The sequence below is a fragment of the Ursus arctos genome, chromosome Y (assembly GCF_023065955.2).
Source record: "Ursus arctos isolate Adak ecotype North America chromosome Y, UrsArc2.0, whole genome shotgun sequence".
Taxonomy (NCBI): domain Eukaryota; kingdom Metazoa; phylum Chordata; class Mammalia; order Carnivora; family Ursidae; genus Ursus; species Ursus arctos.
The window spans coordinates 26,536,631-26,554,122 of NC_079874.1; the positions used below are offsets into that span (position 1 = coordinate 26,536,631).

At 50.6% G+C, this 17,492-nt stretch overlaps 1 protein-coding gene across 5 annotated transcripts in view; it reads left to right on the top strand.

Annotated features, from left to right (window-relative positions):
• The first annotated feature begins 7,667 nt into the window (after window positions 1-7,667).
• The window catches only part of PUDP (pseudouridine-5'-phosphatase), a 591,649-nt gene continuing 581,824 nt past the window's right edge, over window positions 7,668-17,492 (top strand). For 2 of the 5 annotated variants that reach the window (XR_003311294.4, XM_057315698.1), the window contains exon 1: window positions 7,682-7,816. Coding sequence is in view for 3 of the 5 variants with exons in the window: in XM_057315698.1 (XP_057171681.1) it covers window positions 7,747-7,816 (70 nt within the window). In the remaining 2 variants the exon portion in view is untranslated. Of the gene's footprint in view, window positions 7,817-17,492 lie in introns of all 5 variants that reach the window. The other 3 variants (XM_026478176.4, XM_044391905.3, XR_008960577.1) reach the window with 3 other exon arrangements.

Below are 17,492 nucleotides of genomic sequence, written 5' to 3' on the forward strand. Positions count from 1 at the left end.
TGAACATGTCCTCCTCATTGGAGGGCTGATGGCTTTTACTACACTTGTGATGCAACGGAAACCCAATTTTGACCACAAACACCAAATCATTCCTTCCTGTGGACTCCCAACACCTGTCTTGCATAACTATTTCCAAGAACTGAGTGGGGCCCCCTGCATTGTGTATAACCCGCCACGTGGGATCAAAGCCTTTCCGACAAGCCCGTGGTGGTTTTATCAGAGTAGCCCTGTGCAAGATGTGTGCTCTGCGAGGTGAGGCTGAGTGGGGACTCTGTCCATCGGGAGGAGATCCAGCACACAGGGCCCTGGGCACCACTCCTGTGAATCAGGGGAAGAGACGGAAGGAAGCAAGAGGCCGACCTCCCCAGGCATATCCGCCACGGACACGGCTACCCCTAACAGGTCCTGGAGGGAGATCACTCTGCCGGATGATTTAGCCAGACCCTAAAAATCGGGAGGGGAAGAATTAAAAATGAGAGGGAGGGTGAGAGGGAGAGGGCAGGAGACCTAGTTGGGTGCCATGTATCCCAGTGGTGAACAGGGCTCCTACCAGGGGGGTACAATGAACCTCGGGCCCCTCCCTCAGACGTCCAAGGTCATGTCTGGTCACCGAAGGATCCCAAGGGGAGAGAGGCAACTCTAGACGATGGACCTCAATCCCCCCAGTTTTTGAGCGTTCCTCCTCCCTCCATACATGCAATTTTGGATGAGTGCTATCTACTTATACACTTATATGCCACGTGTGTTTTTCCTCATCGGTGAAAGTTATAAAGTTCATGCCAGAAGTTACCTTTCCTTGGCATTAACTTAGATTTGCTTCGTACTTTTGTCAGAGAAGTTTCTCTAAGCCCTTTATCCATCTTGTAAGGGCTGATTTAAAAATGAAATAAAGAACCTACAAATACACTTAACCCAAAACATACATTGCATTAACCTGAAATCAAATAAAAGAGTCGAGGGCATGGACGCCACCTGAATCCCCCGTTATGTTCCCCAAGATACAGGGAAAGCTGATCAGGACACATGACCACCCACCGTGGAGATCACCCACCAGTGTCCATGCAGATAATACACACTGATAAGGCCTAAGTTGCTTCCTACCCTTTTTCATAACGATAACACCAGCAGAGGTTCTCCTATGCCCCCATACCACAGCAGAGTGAGTACCCAGCATGTCCCAGGAGGGGATCCGTGACCACCTGGGCACCTGGCTGATTCGGTGGGTCTGGGTGGGGCCTGACATGTGCATGTCTGGCAAGAGCTCACATGACGCTGCCCTGCGGACGTGTGTTGTCTATCACAGTGAGCAGCAAGCTTGGCTCCTCTCCTGGAGGCAAGTCCTCTAGACTGTAGTCTGATAGCAAAGAATATCAAGAATAATGACCCTCTCTGCAAAGCATCACCCACATCCCGGAGGGAAAATGCCAGGAGCGGCAAGTTCAGCCATTGACATACGCCAAGCCTCCGTTCCAGAGCTGCCTGAACTTGTGGGGAAATGAGGGCAGAGTGGGGAATACACCCAAGGCCTCCCAAGAAGGGGCCCCCGAGTTCCCTACTCCCAGGCCAGCTACATGCGGGAAGAAAGGGAAGGAACGTGAATCTGCATTTAGCAATGAAAATCAGGGTCCCTTCAGATGCCCAGTGTTGTTACAGGAAGTCCCACCTGCAGACCCATCGTGAGCCTGAATGCAATGCAGACACCATCTCCTTAGGGTGGAGTGAGGGGCCAAGGCCTTGAAAGCACCCAGGGCTGGAGCAGACACAGTCCACCTGCACCCAGCCACAGACAGCACGGGCATCCATGCATGCCACCTGGGACCTGGAGGTCCAGACTTGAAGGAAAAGGTCATGGAACATGGGCACAGCACACTCACAACTAGAGACACACATTCTCGTTCTCCACGGGGCTTCATGGCCTCAGCAACTCACAGTGATCTTGCTCACCTAGGGTCTCTCTTTGTGAGCAAGACAGCAACTGTTCTACAGGCATGGAAGGCCTCACTGTCCATGCAGCAATGAGCATGTGTTTGCCAGGAAAATGTTATAAAAATGAGTGGTGAAACTTTTTAGCTGCACAGGGAGTATGTTCTTGTTCTCTCCCTCTTGCATCCAAGTCAGAGGGCTCTTCAAACTGCATCATGACTTCTTGGAGTCAAGGGCCACGGTCCAAGGTACTGCATATATGGGTCAGAACCTCTGAACGTCCGAACCTGCTTTCTTGTTTCAGTAGGCTGCTGGATTCCAACATATGACTGCAGTATGTGTGCATGTATGTGTGTACGGATGCACGGATGGGTGTGCGGTTGGATGGGTGGATGGGTGGATGGACAGACAGACATACAGTACATACCTACATACATACTTTCACTTTAGGAGGTGCTACTGGCCTCTACCAGGTAGAGACTAGTGATACTGATAAATACCCCATGAGGTACAGGACGGTCCCCACCACACAGCATTACTGTGTTAATCGGCTACCACCGCCACTACAAATCACCACAGGCTAGAAATCCAAGATCCAGGCGGGCGTAGGATTGGTTTCTCTGGAGGCCTCCTCTCTCCTGGGTGTGTAAGATGCCATCTCTCCCCGTGTCCTCACGTGGTTGTCCTCCCTGCGTGGGTCTGTGTCCTCTTATAAGGACACCCTTTGGATTGGATCAGGGCCCATTCCCCAGTATTTACTTCGTTACCCCTTTAAAGACCCCATCTCCAAATGCAGTCACTTTAGGAGGTTCTGGGGGTTGGGGCTTCCAATGCATGAACTTTGGGAAACATAACTCAGCCCACGTTAATTTTCCTGCCCAAATGATCAACACCGTGGAGGGGAAAGCCTGGACTAGGGGTATGTGGGTGGGTGACTTCTGCACTTACTTTTTGCATCTCTACCCACATGCCGAGGCCCGGGGAGTCACCTGTAAAGTCTCCTTGAACGGTATGCTGTTCCACTGTGAGGCATGAAGCTTATACCCACGTTGCAGGGAAGACTGACCCACGTGGACACTGAGGTATGGAGGTCCATACAATAACCTGCCCTTCCAGTCCTCAGAGGCATGTCCCCACGATCACTGACAGTGACATGCGTTTCAGCCTTCTGTCCCCAACCACACCCTCCCCTTGCTTCAAGGCCAGAACAGATGGACCCTATCACCGCTCTGCTACCTTGCTGAGACTGCTGGCTCAGTCCTAACCCATAACCTATCTGTACCTTACACTAGGGGCAGCTAAGGGAAGGCCACCTTGCTGAGACTGTTGGCTCAGTCTTAACCTGTAACCTACCTGTACCTTACGCTGGGGGCAGCTAAGGGAAGGCCACCTTGCTGAGACTGTTGGCTCAGTCCTAACCTACGTGTGGCCAAGTGTCTTCTCTGAGCCCATGGCTGAGTGGTTTCTGGGGATCAAGGCTTTCAGCGTGAAACTGATAGTCCAGGCATGCTAGGACAACCTGGTCACCCTATCCAGCAGAGAAGTAACTACAGGTGTATGTTATGAAACCTGAAAATAACTCACTGGCAAAAGACAAAATAACACTCTATAATGGACTGAAAGTTTGCTCCCCGTCCCTGGTCCCCCACAAAATTCACAGGTCAAAGCCCTCATCCCCAGTGGGATGGTATTTGGAGGTAAGGCATTTGGGATCATGATTCTGACACCAGTTCCTATTTGTGGATTTTCCCACACCACGAAGTGATGCTCCCACCTCGCTGGGTGTCCTACAAGTCAACTCCACTCTGACACATCTACCTGGAGATGTGTCAGATCCCACAGGTGAAGCGCCAGTGTATAAGCCTGCTCCTCCCACCATCAGAAGCCAACTGCAAGCTGAGCTTGTCACCTGTGCTCCCTGACTGAGCTGCTCCCACCACCGCCTCTTGGGTTCCATTAATTTGCTAGAGTGGCTCGCAGAGCTCAGAGAAACGGTGTACTTACTCTTCACTGGATATGACAAAGGATCAGAGTAACATCCTCATGAAACAGACGCAGAGGGCAAGGTATAGGGAAAAGGCATGGAGCTTCTGGGCAACATTCCCCAGGCACCTCCAAGGGTTCACCAAAAGCTCTCTGAACCCCATCCTTTTCGGGTTTTATGGAGACTTCATCACATAGGCATGACTGATTAAATCACTGACCACTGGGGACTGACTCAACCTCCAGAGCTCTCTCATCCCCAGATCACGGGTGGGACTGGAAGTTCCAACCCTCTAATCTCATGGTTGGCAATGAGTCACCATCTTTACTTGAAGCATTCATGCATATCCACAAAGAGTATAAATACAAAGCCCACATATGATATATAATAAAGTACAGATACATGTGCTTACACATACGGAAAGGTATGCATACTTTGATGCATAACCCTCTGCCCTGCCACCATTATGTCTGAAGCCGGTCCCCTGCAAGTTCTCCAGCTAAAGGAATGGCGAGCCATGCAAGGAATGCTTGCCCTTGGAGAGAGCATCATGGGCTCTCCAAACTCCCCACAAAGCCTGACTAGTTCTGCCAGTGGTGACCTCGAGCGTCCGTCATGGCTTGCCTGCACACATCCCTTTGAGACCCAGCCCTAGCCACCAGCGGCTGTAGGGGCCCACAGAGGCAACCCGCAGGAAGGGGACGGTGCATCACCCTCACGCTCCCAGGGACCAGGTCGGAGCTAGGGAAGAAAATGAGAGCTGCTCAGGCTGAACCACAGAGCTGGGTCTGCTCCCAAAGATGACATGGGCAATGAGCAGCCTTCCAAGTACAACACAGAAAGCAGACACACGGACGGAAGGACCAACACAACAAAATAAAGAAGCTAAAATAAGCTAAGGCATACATATCTCTCTGCTTTACGATGAACGGCACGTTTCAGTTTATTCATCATGCAGGAAAGGACCGTGCTTTTTAATCTGCACGATCCATTGTAAACATGTTTTTGATACCACCGTACTAGAGTTTACTGGGTCGTCTGTTGCATTTTAAAGTCTTCAGGAGGGGTACCTGGCTGACTCAGTTGGTTAAGCATCTGATGCCTTTGGCTCAGGTCATGATCCCAGGGTCCTGGGATGGAGCCCCATGTCTGGGCTCCTTGCTCAGCGGGGAATCTGCTTCTCCCTCGGCCTCTGCCTGATGCTCCCCCTGCTTGTACACTCTCTCTCTCTCTGACAAATAAATAAATAAAATCCTTAAAAAAAAAATAAAGTTGTCAGGAAAACTGAGCCATCAACCCACGGGGAAAGCACAATTTTGCAAAAATAAATTGTAATCCGTGCAAGGAAATCCATCCTCCCTCTCCACAAAAGCTTTGACTGCTGGGAGAATTAACAGAAGTTAACATGCATTTAGTTACTTACATAGAAACCACTTAACATTTTCAGTTTTTTCCAATCTAGTGTGTGACCAAAAAGCATGATGGTTCTCACGATTTTGCCTTTTGTTTTTTTGTTTTTAAATAAAGAGGTATCTCCCATTGTATGCAAGAGATGTTTCTGAAGAATGTGGAAAACAAAACTTAAAAAAAAAAAAAAAAGATTCGGATCATGTTTGGATCATGTTTTCATGTCTGTGGAGAGGCTAAGTCTACAAAAGTCCCCAGGACATCTCTTCTGCAATTGCAACAAGGTTTTGCCAGGTCAAAGGAGGTGAAGGGGAAACTCCCAGCTGGTACCTTGGTTCCTATAAGTGAACAAACTGGATTCTCTGCAAGAGCCATGCCCAAAGCCACAGTGGCTGGAGCAGAGCAAGGGAGACACTCCAAATGCCTCTCTTCCTCACCTGCATTTACGAGTGGGCTTATTTTTGCAGCAAATCTGTAGAAATCCAGACAACTCCTGAGACTCCTTCTAGGGAGCCAAGTATCCCTGACTTAGAGATCCACAATGCAGCTTCTAGGTGACTCCCTGCAGTGCTTAATTCTTAGTCCTGCCGCTGGAGGCTTTCTCCCCTCTTATCTAAGGAATCAACTTATCTAAGGAATCATTGTAATGTTACAATGGCAGAGGAAAAACATCCCGGAAGGTTTCTTGAGACTGTAGGAAATTCGGGGAAAGAGAATTCTACAGGCTCCCGCAAGCAAGCACGGGCATACTGCAGGCATTTAAAAAAAAAAAAAAAAAGTTGGCGTCCTAACACCTAGGTAGCTCGTGGGACTTTACTGGAAGATAGTCTTCTCCCAGGTAATTGGATTAAAGCTTGGTCATAACTGGGGTCCTCACAAAGAGGAGAAACTTGAACGCAGAAATAGACCCATAGAGAAGAGATGATATAAAGAGATAAGATAAGAAGGCCACGCACAAGCCAAGGAGAGAGGCCTGGAACAATCCCGTCCTCACAGCCCCGGGGAGGCATTAACTCTGCTGCTGGCACGTTGTTCTCCAACTTCTGGCTTTTCTAGAACTGTACGGGAACACATCTGTGGTTCAAGCCATCCAGCCTATGGAATTTTGTTACAGCAGCCTAGCACGCTGGGGTCACAGTCCCCTCCCTAACTGGCTGACCAACTGCCTTCTCTGAGGTCCAAGGTCCCCAAAAAGAAATCATGCTTAGACTCTCCCACAGCAAGAACGCCGAAAGACATTCATTCATTGACCGTGTTACCATTTGCTGATACTAAGAGCTTGGACCTGCGTTGTCTCCATTAACACCCACATTTTACACATGAAGAAACTGAGGCACAAAGGTTCCGCTTGCTGAATCCAAGCTGCCCCCCACCCCAAAGTGCGGTTTTTGCAGTTTCTCAGAAATACACCGCCTGGAACTTTCTAACTTATGCTTCTTTAAAGAGGTTCTATCCCTGTGCATAAACATGTGCATGCAACACCAACCAACAGTAAACAGAAACAGAGTCAAAAAGGTGTTTTTTGAGACTGGCAAAAAAAAAAAAAAAAATTCAGGTTGCATTCACAGAGTGGAAAAGTAAAAAAAAAAAAATGAGAGCAGGGAAAGCAGACAAGGGGCAAAGCACGTTAACAATTCGGTTCCTGCCCTTTCCTATCACACCCACCCCCCCAGAGTTGGTTTTGGAGCACGCGCCATTCTGGGACGCACCGGGACAGGCCGGCACGGGGGCTGCAGACCCGCTCGCCCCTGCGCATGCGCCCGGCGAGCTCCGCGGGGCGGCCGGCGCGCGAAACCGGAAGAGAAACCGGCGAGGGTCCGGGACGGCCGCTGCGGTTTTTAAATAAAAGGTGCATACCCAGGCCATTTGGGCTCCCATATACCGGGGGGCTCGCGGTTATACCAATCCGAGCACCTTTACAGGCCTCCCCCCGCCCCCAAAGAGCCCCATGCACCGATCCTCTAGGCTCGCCCTCCTTCCTCACGCCCTCTCCAAACAAGTCCTGCATCTGCCCCCAAGACCGGGAACTAGGCTCTCCGCGGCCCCGTTTGTCGGGGCGCATGCGGGCAAACTTGTGCCCGTTCGTGGCGCATCCCCATTCCGCAGAGCCCGCCGAGGGGACCGTCCAAGACGCGCCCGCGCGCGCGGGACACACCAGGGAGAGCGGAGCGCGCGTGCGCGTCGCGGCTCAGGGCGCGCATTCGACGACCCTCCCGAGACGGCCAGAGGCGCGCGTGCGCAGTGCGGCTCAGGACCCGCAGCCTGGCCCCGAGCGCGTGCACGGGAGCGGCGGAGGCGCGGACGCCCGGGGTGCGCGTGCGCAGAGCGCCTCGGGGGGGGGGGGGGCTAGCGCGCAGCCCTGAAGCGCGCGTGCGCGGCCCGGCGGGCGCGCGCACCTCCCTCCGCCCCCACCTGGCTGTGACGGCGGCACAATGGCGGCTTCCGTACCCCCGCCGCGGCCCGTCACTCACCTGCTCTTTGACATGGACGGCCTCCTTCTTGGTGGGTAGTTTGCGGCCGCCACCCTCGAGGGCTGTCCGCGGGGGGGGTACAGGGGCGGGGGGGGTGCAGACTCTCAGCGCCGGGGCGCAGCGGCGGGGCCGAGTCCGGGACCCCCGGGTGGGCAGCGGGGGCGCCGTGGGCCACGTCAGGCCGGCCGCGCGCGGGGCTCTGGCGTCGACGCCGCCTGGGGCACTACTTCCGGCGGCCGCGCCGCGCGTGGGGACGGAGTGCGTGGGGGGGGCGGCGCGTGTGGGGGCGGCGCTCGGGGACCACCCTACGGGCGGGAGGCTTCCTTCCTGCGGCGGGTGCCCGGACCGCCGCCCAGCCTCAGTTTCCCCGCGTGCACACCAGCCCGGCGGATTCCTGCCGGCCTGCCCCGGGGCCGTCCCCGTGGGCGCCGGGGTGCACGCACCTTGCTTGTAGCATTCTACAGAGCAGGGGCTCCTCAGCCCGCCGATTGGGGGACTTCTGCATGCGGTGGGGGTGACCTAGTTGGAGGGGGCTGTTGCTGGGGTCCAGGGGCGCGCTGTGGGTGCACAGGACCGCCCCACCCCACGGCACATCATCCATCCTCGCAGGCGGAGGAGCCCTCTTTACTGCCCTGGCTGCCCGCAGTGACCTGCAGCTCAAGTTCACCTGAGGAGGAGCTTGGCAGTGCAGGGCGTGGGGTGGGGGGCGCACCTCTCACTCGCCCAATCGCCCCCTCGCACTCTGCATTTTGACCCAAGTGCATGAAAGTTCAAGAAGCTACCCTGTGCTGTTGATTAGAAGGAATGTCAGTCCTTCTACGTTCTTTCAAACAGTGAGATTGATAGTCGATGGTCAGAGGCAGGAAGGTCACCAGCCAAGAAAAGTTCAAGTGGAATTTAAGGAAGAGAACGCTGAATGCATAAATCAGCAGAGAACTGTCCTGAGCGCTACCCGTCAACATCATAACCCCATGAAGTTATAGTGTTCTGACCTCATAGCCTCCAGAAGCCATCCTGGAACTGTAAAAATGCCTGCACACCCTATGTGGACTCCTGACCTGGTGGAGATGTTGACACATTATCGCTTCCTGTCCTAAAACCCTGCAGAGTAGAAGAAAGTGGTTGCATTCACAAATGAAAACAAACACTGCAACTCAGAGGGGTTAAGTCTCTTGCCCAAGGTCCCACAGCAAAGAAGGAACAAAGCTGAGAAATGAGTCCAGATGGATCTGATTCTAAATATAGGTGATGTGTTCATCTTCCCTGGTCAGACCTTGCCCCCCTGCTGATCATTTGCTAGGTGGTTCTGTGGTAATTAAGACATTTTTTTTTAAGGCACACAAAAAACAGTCACTTGGTTCTATGATCCCAGAGATAGAGACGGGATGGATTCCTAAGGAGGAAAAAAAAAAACTCCCCGTAGAGGTCACTAATTGCAGAGAACAGTGTATGCAGCTACTAAATCTGAAATGACTCCATTTCAGAAACCTTCTGGGATTCATAAGTATAGTTTGTAGACATGAATTTTCCTGCTCAGGTGGTCAGGAAGTTAAATTGTCCAATACATTCCTTGCCCTCTAATGGAAGGTTCAAAGAACCTGTTGTGGGTGTCTCATAAATATTAATACAACCGAGATGTCTCATTAAAATTAAAGTGATTACACTTCTAAATGAGCTGGATCCTTGCTTCTGACTCCAGATTCAGACACAGCTATTCCCTGAAGCCATGAATGTGGCATATGTGACCACGGTACCTGCACGGGCAGCTATTAAGCAGGGGCTCCACTCGCTAGGTAAGGACCCTTAACGGTCTAGTCCCAGGCACTGTTACCCAATCCTTTGAACTGGTCAGAGAACCCAGAATTTATGTCATTTGGGAAGATTTTCTCCGTATTTTCTGCCCTTTTTTCCTCCTCTCTGGTTTAGTATTCTTGGAGGTAGTAGGTTTTGCAGAACTTTCTTGGAAATCATTTATTCCATTCTTTTACAAAATGTCTTGTATAAAACACCGCTGTCCAGAATGTACTGCTTTATCTCGTTTGGTCTAGCCAGTTATCCCCGCTCTAGTTCTTCAGCGCCTGACTTCATCCCGAGTGTCTGTTGTCTGTGTAACCCTCTACCATCAATTCATAATGAGTCCTTTTGCAGTAGGTCTGCTTGTTTGAATTGCGAATGCGTTTCCCCTGGAAGTTCCATTTGCCAGTGTAGCCCCCAGGACTGGTGTTCTCAGGGGGAATGAAATTGAAAACAATTAGTTTCATGGGGAATGCTTATATTCCGGAGAAGCTTGTGTAATCAGAGGAGAATGAGGAAGTAAGTGGAGATTTTTGTAGAAATGTTGGCAATGACAGGGCACTTTCCAGTACAATTGAAATAGGAACAACGCTTTCGGATTCTGTTTTTTGTTGACACAAGGTAACAATCAACTATGATTCAAGTAATAATTTTGGTTCTCAAATGCCATTTAGAAAAAGAGGAAAGGGGACTGAGATTGTTTACGAACCAGGACAAGATTTCGAAGGAAGAAGATGACGGGTATTCAACAGTATCTCGGCACCTGGATAGGGAAGATTATCTAGTTCGTAAATAACTGAAATTAGGAGCGCAAGGGGTGGGCCCATTCTCTTCAAAAGACAAGACGTTTGTTGTGCGGAGCAGTGCTGTTTAACAGAAATAGGGCTGCATAAAACATTGCACAACAACACTGAAGCAAGAACGTACAGATGAAACGAACTTGAATGGTCTAGTTTTTTCCTATCTGAACATATCCAAAATACTGTGAGTCAACACATCAGTGTAGAAATTTCCCAGGTCTGTTACACTCATTTTTGAGACCTGGCCTCTGAAATCTGTGTGTCTTACACGTAAGCACATTTCAGCTCAAAGTAGCCTCGTTTTAAGTGTTCCTTAGCCACATGCGGTGAATGCCTGTTGTATTGGACGGTCCAGTGAAGGGCTTTAGGAAGCAACCCATGATGTCTGCTATTGATAACAGGGCCAGGCAGAGGGGAGGGTGGATGTTAAGAATATTCAGAACGTTGGAATGTGTAAAATGTAGCGCACATAAAACGTATTTTCTAGGTGTCTGATAGTGATTATTTAACATCCATTAAAAATTTGCAACGAAAAATGAGATTACCTTTACCTTCTTAAAAATCAGAAAATAATAAGAGATAGGTCTGGGCAAGGCCATGAGAAGAATATTTGCATTGTCGAAATAATTTACCACGTCCCCGTAAGCACAGATTCCAGGACTTCAACAGATGATGCTTCACTTCTCCTTTGCACACTAGAGTACATGACCTGTGCTGGACGTCTTTGTGCTCCCTTAGTTCCCGACCTGCCAAATAATAGCACCTGAGACCTGCAGGTGCGTGTTTGGGGCTCCGGACAGCCCGTAGGTTCCAGGAGGGGCAGGGCCTTCTGTGACTCTCAATGAGCTCAGAAAGTCGCTGCTTGACTGGACCGCGTCACTGCTGTGCCCAGTCTATGGTCAGAATCCGTGTCGCAATGTGGTTCTCCTCCTATTCGCCTCGCCTAGGCTAATTTCTTTCCACACTGGAGCGTCCAGGAAGCTGATGACAAAAATACAATTCCCTTCTATAATGTTAGTGCATGCTCCACATTAATTTTCTTGGGAACCAGAACACATTGTCATCTAACCCCCCACGTGATATGCAAGATATTTTTGAAGTGGAGACAAGGAGCTTTTCACAGTGTCCAGTGGTTCTTCTCTTTTATGCTCTGAACACACTCTCAGGGTCCTGGCAGCTCCTTAGGAAGGTAGAGCAGAACAAAGGGTTGTTGAGGTGCCTTTGTATGTGTTTCTCATCTGCCCTGGAGCTTGCCGAGAGCCCTCTCCTGGGTGCCTGAGATAATCGGTGCCTGAGATAATTGTCAGTGCACAGTGCATGAGATCATCAGGGCATGTATGGTCTGCATTGTGGAAACCCCCTTTGTTGTGTGTCCTGGGGTCTGATGCCGGATTCCAGGGGCTGCCATTCACATTTTCTGCCCCGCTCCCCTGGCAGCTAACACCACGTGCTGGGGTTTTAGTTCGGCTTGCTGGGTGAAACTTAAGTTCCTTCCACCTTTGCAAAGAAGTCTGCTGCAATTCGGAGGCCAGTGGGAGGCCTGGCGACAGAGAAGAGCCCACACCAAAGGCAGCCCTGAGTCCGACTTTCTTGGTTTGGAGTAAGGTGCTGGTGGGGGCCCTGGGGAAGGACCCTCCCGGAAAAAGAGACTCTGTTGTATGTTGCAGAACACTCGTCAGCAATACCACCATCAAAGTACAGGCTGAACCTGGTAAACTCGTCCCTTTTGGGGATGCTTTCTACTAGATCTGAACTGTGTCCCCGTCAAGTTTGTTCTTGTAGTTAGTGGTCACCACAGCTGCTCCTCTTTGGAGAATAATTGAAAAGGGATCGAGATCCACGTTGCAAAATGGTGCTGATACTCGAGCATTTTCTCCAGCCGACAAGACTGCACCCTTCAGCAGATCCCCGTCTGTGCAGGTGTGTGATGCCCTGTCCTTGCGTTCTCCTGCATTTCCGCACCTCGCAGTGTGCTTCGTCGGGCCCTTAGATTCACAAATACTGTCGTCGTGGGAGAACCACCATCCTCCTATTGTCTCATGATCCGGTTTTAACTTTGTTCCTTCTTTCTTCTGGAAGGGCTGTTCCTTGGGGATTCTTTGGTCTTTCTTGTCTTTCTGATGATGTAACGTTTACCTCAATTTTTTTTTTTTTTTAACTCGTGTGATTTACATTACGCTCTGTCATTTTCCAGGAGTAGTGCAGATTTAAGGCCTTGTAAAAGAGCAGGGAAAATAATGCCCCTAAGAAATGTCCACTAAAAGCACTCATTACATAGATGCCCAGATGACGTGTCACACCTTGGGGTGAGGTATTTGAAAAGTGACTCAGACACAGCCCATAGCTGGAACATAGAATATCGTACCAGAGTGGATTACGTTTGGAAAAACATTTCCTGCTGGCAAGTGTATGCGTCTACCAGTGACTAATCATGAGAGTATTTGATCTGTGAAAACCTTCACTTAATTGTGAAAATGGGTGGGGGCGGTCTGGGCCGTAATGTGCAGATCTCTGTGGTTAAAACTGCCTCAAGGGCACGTATGGAGAGTTTTCTTGAAAACGTAGTAATTGTAACACACGTCACTTCTGTGCGACAAGCGTGGTCCCCCTTGGCTTGGTAGAGGTGGCCTGCCGTTCTAGCACATTGTAGCGTACCTTGTGAGCCTTCGGCAGGCACCTCACGCCCTTCCTTTATGCTCTGGCTCCCTCACATCCTTCCCTGTGATGTCAGCAGTCAGTAGCTAAGTGTCAGTGGGAAGAGTGTCTGCACGAAGAGGGACCCCTGTCTGGGAGAAAGATGGTCACCTCCACACACCCTTGCCTGGCGGGCAGTTTCATGGTCATTGCTTGTGCTGCTGGGCTGGGCGGTTGGTAGCCATTGACTCCTGGGCCTAAGAGCTAGATCAAGGTATAGTCCCCTTTGTGATCAAGGATGCTCTGCTTAAAAATCTCGCAGATGATGTGGCTAGTCGGGGAGAGATTGAGGAGCAAACTAAAGTTTGTGCAAACCCCAGTAGACCGTCCTGTCTCTACAGGAAATGAGAACAAGACCAGAATCATAGTTTGCACATCTGAGCTAATTTGAGGTTTGGGGGATGAAAGCCAAACTCAGCAGCACACTTCCCTCCCTCTCGTGTCCTGAAATCCCGACTCTCCACACCCTGTATACGTAAGAGAAGTGGGGTGTCCTTGATGAGAACTGTTCACGTCCTTGCTCTTCAGACCAGCACTGTCCATCCCGCAGAACTGCCTGCCATGTGGGAATGTTGTCTGTCTGTACTGCGGACAGGAACCACACGTGCTCCCTGCGTCCGTAACGTGTGATGAGTGCAACTGAGAAACTGAATTTCCCCTTTGATTTAGCCGTACTTTACATTTAAGTAGCCTCTTGTGGCTGGTGGTCACCGTGGGGGACAGCACATCTCCAGAGGTGTGCTTTCACTCATCCTCGTCTGTTCAGAAACTGTGGTGGCCAGGTGCTGTACGGGATTCAGCACAAGTCTCTTCTTTTCATCTCAGAGTGCAGATGGGCCATAAACTATGGTGAGTGAAATCTGTGCGTAACTTGATAACGAACACGGCAGGGGGATGATAGGGACAGAGCCGTGCTTTGAACAGGAAGCACCCGAAGGATGTTTCTCAAGTACACAAAGGGGCAAAGAAGAAGAGTGGACATTCCAGACCAGAAGAAATGGCTTGAGCAATAAACATGTTGCCTGAAGCAGAGAGACAGTATTTTTATCAAGCAGACAGTTTGAGTTTAAAAAGGAAGAAAAGGATTCTCAGTAATGATTGTATTGGAACGTGGAGGTGAGGATGTCCTCTTGGTCTAGCGGAAAATGCTCTAGTGTTTTCCAAACCAGTTCCTCGTGGTAGTTCTGTCCCTTTATCCTGTTAAAAATCAGAAAAGGCCCCCCATTCCCCAGTCACGTAACCTTTGTTTTCCCCCACGATGGTGACTTCTGGAAGAGTCCAGGCCGCTTACGTTATGGAATGTTCTGCATTGGTTTGGGATTTGGGATTTGTCTGGTTGTTTCTACCTGGTGTCTCCTTACCTGTTCCTCTATCCCCTGTAACCTGGAGATGATGTCCAGTGCGCAGCTGGACTCAGCCGTTTCCGGCAAGAGCTTGCTGATACCTCGTTGCCTCTTTGGGGAGATTGTTGCATGTGGTCTGCTCTGTCGCCCTAGTCCTAGCCTGCTGACAAGTCTTGTCCTCACAAGCGTTGTGGAACCCAGGGTCATCCTTCATGGTGGCCCGAGGGGTGTTTTGGGGAGAACTCAGGAGCCTGAGAGACCAGGTATAGGCAATGGCCATGGCGCCTATGTGTCTTGAAGGCCTGAACCATTAGGCACAAAGACGGGCCAGGTGTGGTTTCGGGGAACATGGCGGCCTCCTTAGCACTCACTCTGAAGAGAGGGTGCTTGTGGGAACCTAGGGTCGGTTTGTCCACATGCATACGTCTGCGGCCCGCGGAGCATACTGCCTTTACTTCCTTCTCATTCCCATCACAGGCTGTGATCTCTCCCAGTGGTTGTAGGGGATGCCGTCCAAGGGCATTCAGACCTCTGGCGTCAGACTCCTTGGAAACCAGAGACAGATAGAAAGCAAATACAGTTGTCTACACTTTGTCCGCTTTGGAAGGGTTAACTTCATTTTTCTTAACTTATTTTGGCTGTGTAGAAGAGTGTCCTTCTTTTTTAGGAGAAGCGTGCCGAGCTATAAAGGAATGAAGTGTCATGGTGTCTGCAAATTGTAAGGTTTGGCTGCATCGAGGCTTTGGTTGTATGGGTCTTTCCCTACTACTTGGAACTTTTCCGTGCCGTTGAAACCTACCAAGAGGGAACGGGATGATTAAGCCTTTAGCACAAAGCACGAAGAAACAAAACCAAACATTAACTACTAGGTCATAGTCAGCAGATTGTGCTTAAAAAGACAAGAACGCAAAAAGACATCGTTAACATTCACGTTAGAAGTATGAAGTAAGACCTCCAGAACTCTCAGCTCCCTGGACACTTGAGGCGGCATTCCCGGATGTCGTGGGGCAGCGGGAAACATTGGGAGAAGGCGAGTTCCCTTTTCCATCTCGGCCCTCTGTTTCTCTGTCTTGTTGTCACCATGTTGTCACCGTGCAGCGGGAGCCGGCCCTGGGGATTTGGAAAGCAGGACCAGATTTTCTTGTGGCAGCACGTTTCATGGAAGCTGACGTTCTGTCAGGAGGTCACATGGGAAAAACAGGAATAACGGCTTCCTGAGTTTCTTCAGAAAGTGGCCACCTACCATCCTCTGCATTCGCGTGGCTCACTGGTTAGACCAGGGGACCGTGCCCCTCTGTCACGTGTGCCGACTCCCTGTGATCTGCGGACTGATTCTTACGCACCTGTCAGCCGACTTCGGCAGCTCTGGACGTGGGCTTGTCTTCTCTCTCACTACCTGTAGGCTACCACGGTCCCAGGAATCTTGACGTGATTGAGTGAACCAATGGGGTGATTCTCACCCTGCTGCCCGCGTCTTTTCTCTGCTCCCTCGAGCCCAGTCTTATCCCTGGCAGCAGGGCCCGGGGGGGGGGGGTCACCGATTCGAACGCACATACAAACTTCTCCTTCCCTTGTTTACCTCAATTTCGGGAGCTTGGAAACCCTGTAGCTCTTGCTTTTAAAAACAAAAGTTACACAGTGATTGAAGAAGCGTTTCCCACAGCAAGGTGTTACTCATATTTTTGTTTCGGCCACAGATACTCAAGGATTTCATTAAATACCCACCATTTTGCTGACTTCAGTACAGCCTGGTACTGCGTGCTAATTTTCACTCTACATCTCTTTGTTGTTCCCCTCCTTTGTCTTTTTTTCTTTTTTTTAAATTTATTTGTCAGAGAACACAAGCAAGGGGAGCGATTGAGGGAGATTGAGCCCGCTGCGGGGCTCGATCCCAGGACCCTGAGATCAAGGACCGTGGGGCTCGATTCCAGGACCTGAGCCGAAGGCAGATGCTTAACCAGCAAAGCCACTGAGGCACCCCTCCCTTCTTCGCATCTTAACATGAATCATTTCCTTTGGTTAAATTGATTACTGCCTGTAAGCACAACACTTTAAGGCCACCCGAGTCTGTACACTTTGCCACCCTGTGTTTTGAGCTCTGTGCACACATTGTGATGACCACGCATCAGCTCGTCATATGGCATGCTTAGGTGGCTGTCTCCTTAGAGTGGCATTGTCCTGGACTTTGAGATTTAGAATCAAAGCACCTTGTCCTCCCTAAAGAGAAACTGAGGCAGGCCAGCCCGGTGCGCTTGTTGCATGCAGAGCTGAGTAGAAACCCACAGCCTAACTTCTGCATCTTTGCGGACAGGCTTGCAGCCACGTGCAGGTTCAGCATATCCCAGACGGGGTGTGACGTCTTCTTGGACTTCAGAGGCTTAGCCAAGTATAAAAACGATCGGATCGAAGACCATGTTGATATGTGACCAGGGCCCTTACTGCACTGTTCAGTATGATTCCACAAAAGAGTTTTCATCTTCTGAACACATGATGCAGCCCTCTTTATCCCACTAGCGCGCACTGTTAGATCGAGTAAAATAACATCCCCGCTAGGTAGGAGGATGGCCCTTGTCTGCCTGAAGAACTTCCCATGTATGTGTAATCGCATCTGTGATACCAGACGTCTTGCTGCGTACCGTCTCCTGCTTGTACTGCTGGGGCTGGCAATACAGTGAGGTCGGATTTGGAAGGTGTACTTCTTTTTTTTTTTTTTTTTTTAAGATTTTATTTATTAATTTGACAGAGAGAGACGAGAGACAGCCAGCGAGAGAGAGAACACAAGCAGGGGGAGTGGGAGAGGAAGAAGCAGGCTTCCAGTGGGGCAGGGAGCCCGATGTGGGGCTCCATCCCAGGACCCTGGGATCATGACCTAAGCCGAAGGCAGACGCTTAACGACTGAGCCACCCAGGCGCCCCTGGAGGGTGTACTTCTAAAGTGGCCTCTTCATCCACGTGCTATGTTGCAGTGAGTTCCCAGGAATCTACCGGCATGGTTTCCTCTTTCCGGTCAGGCCAGGGAATGGTCCTCCTGACGTTGATGCCTCCCCCTGGACAGGTTCCTGGCCCATCCTTTCTCA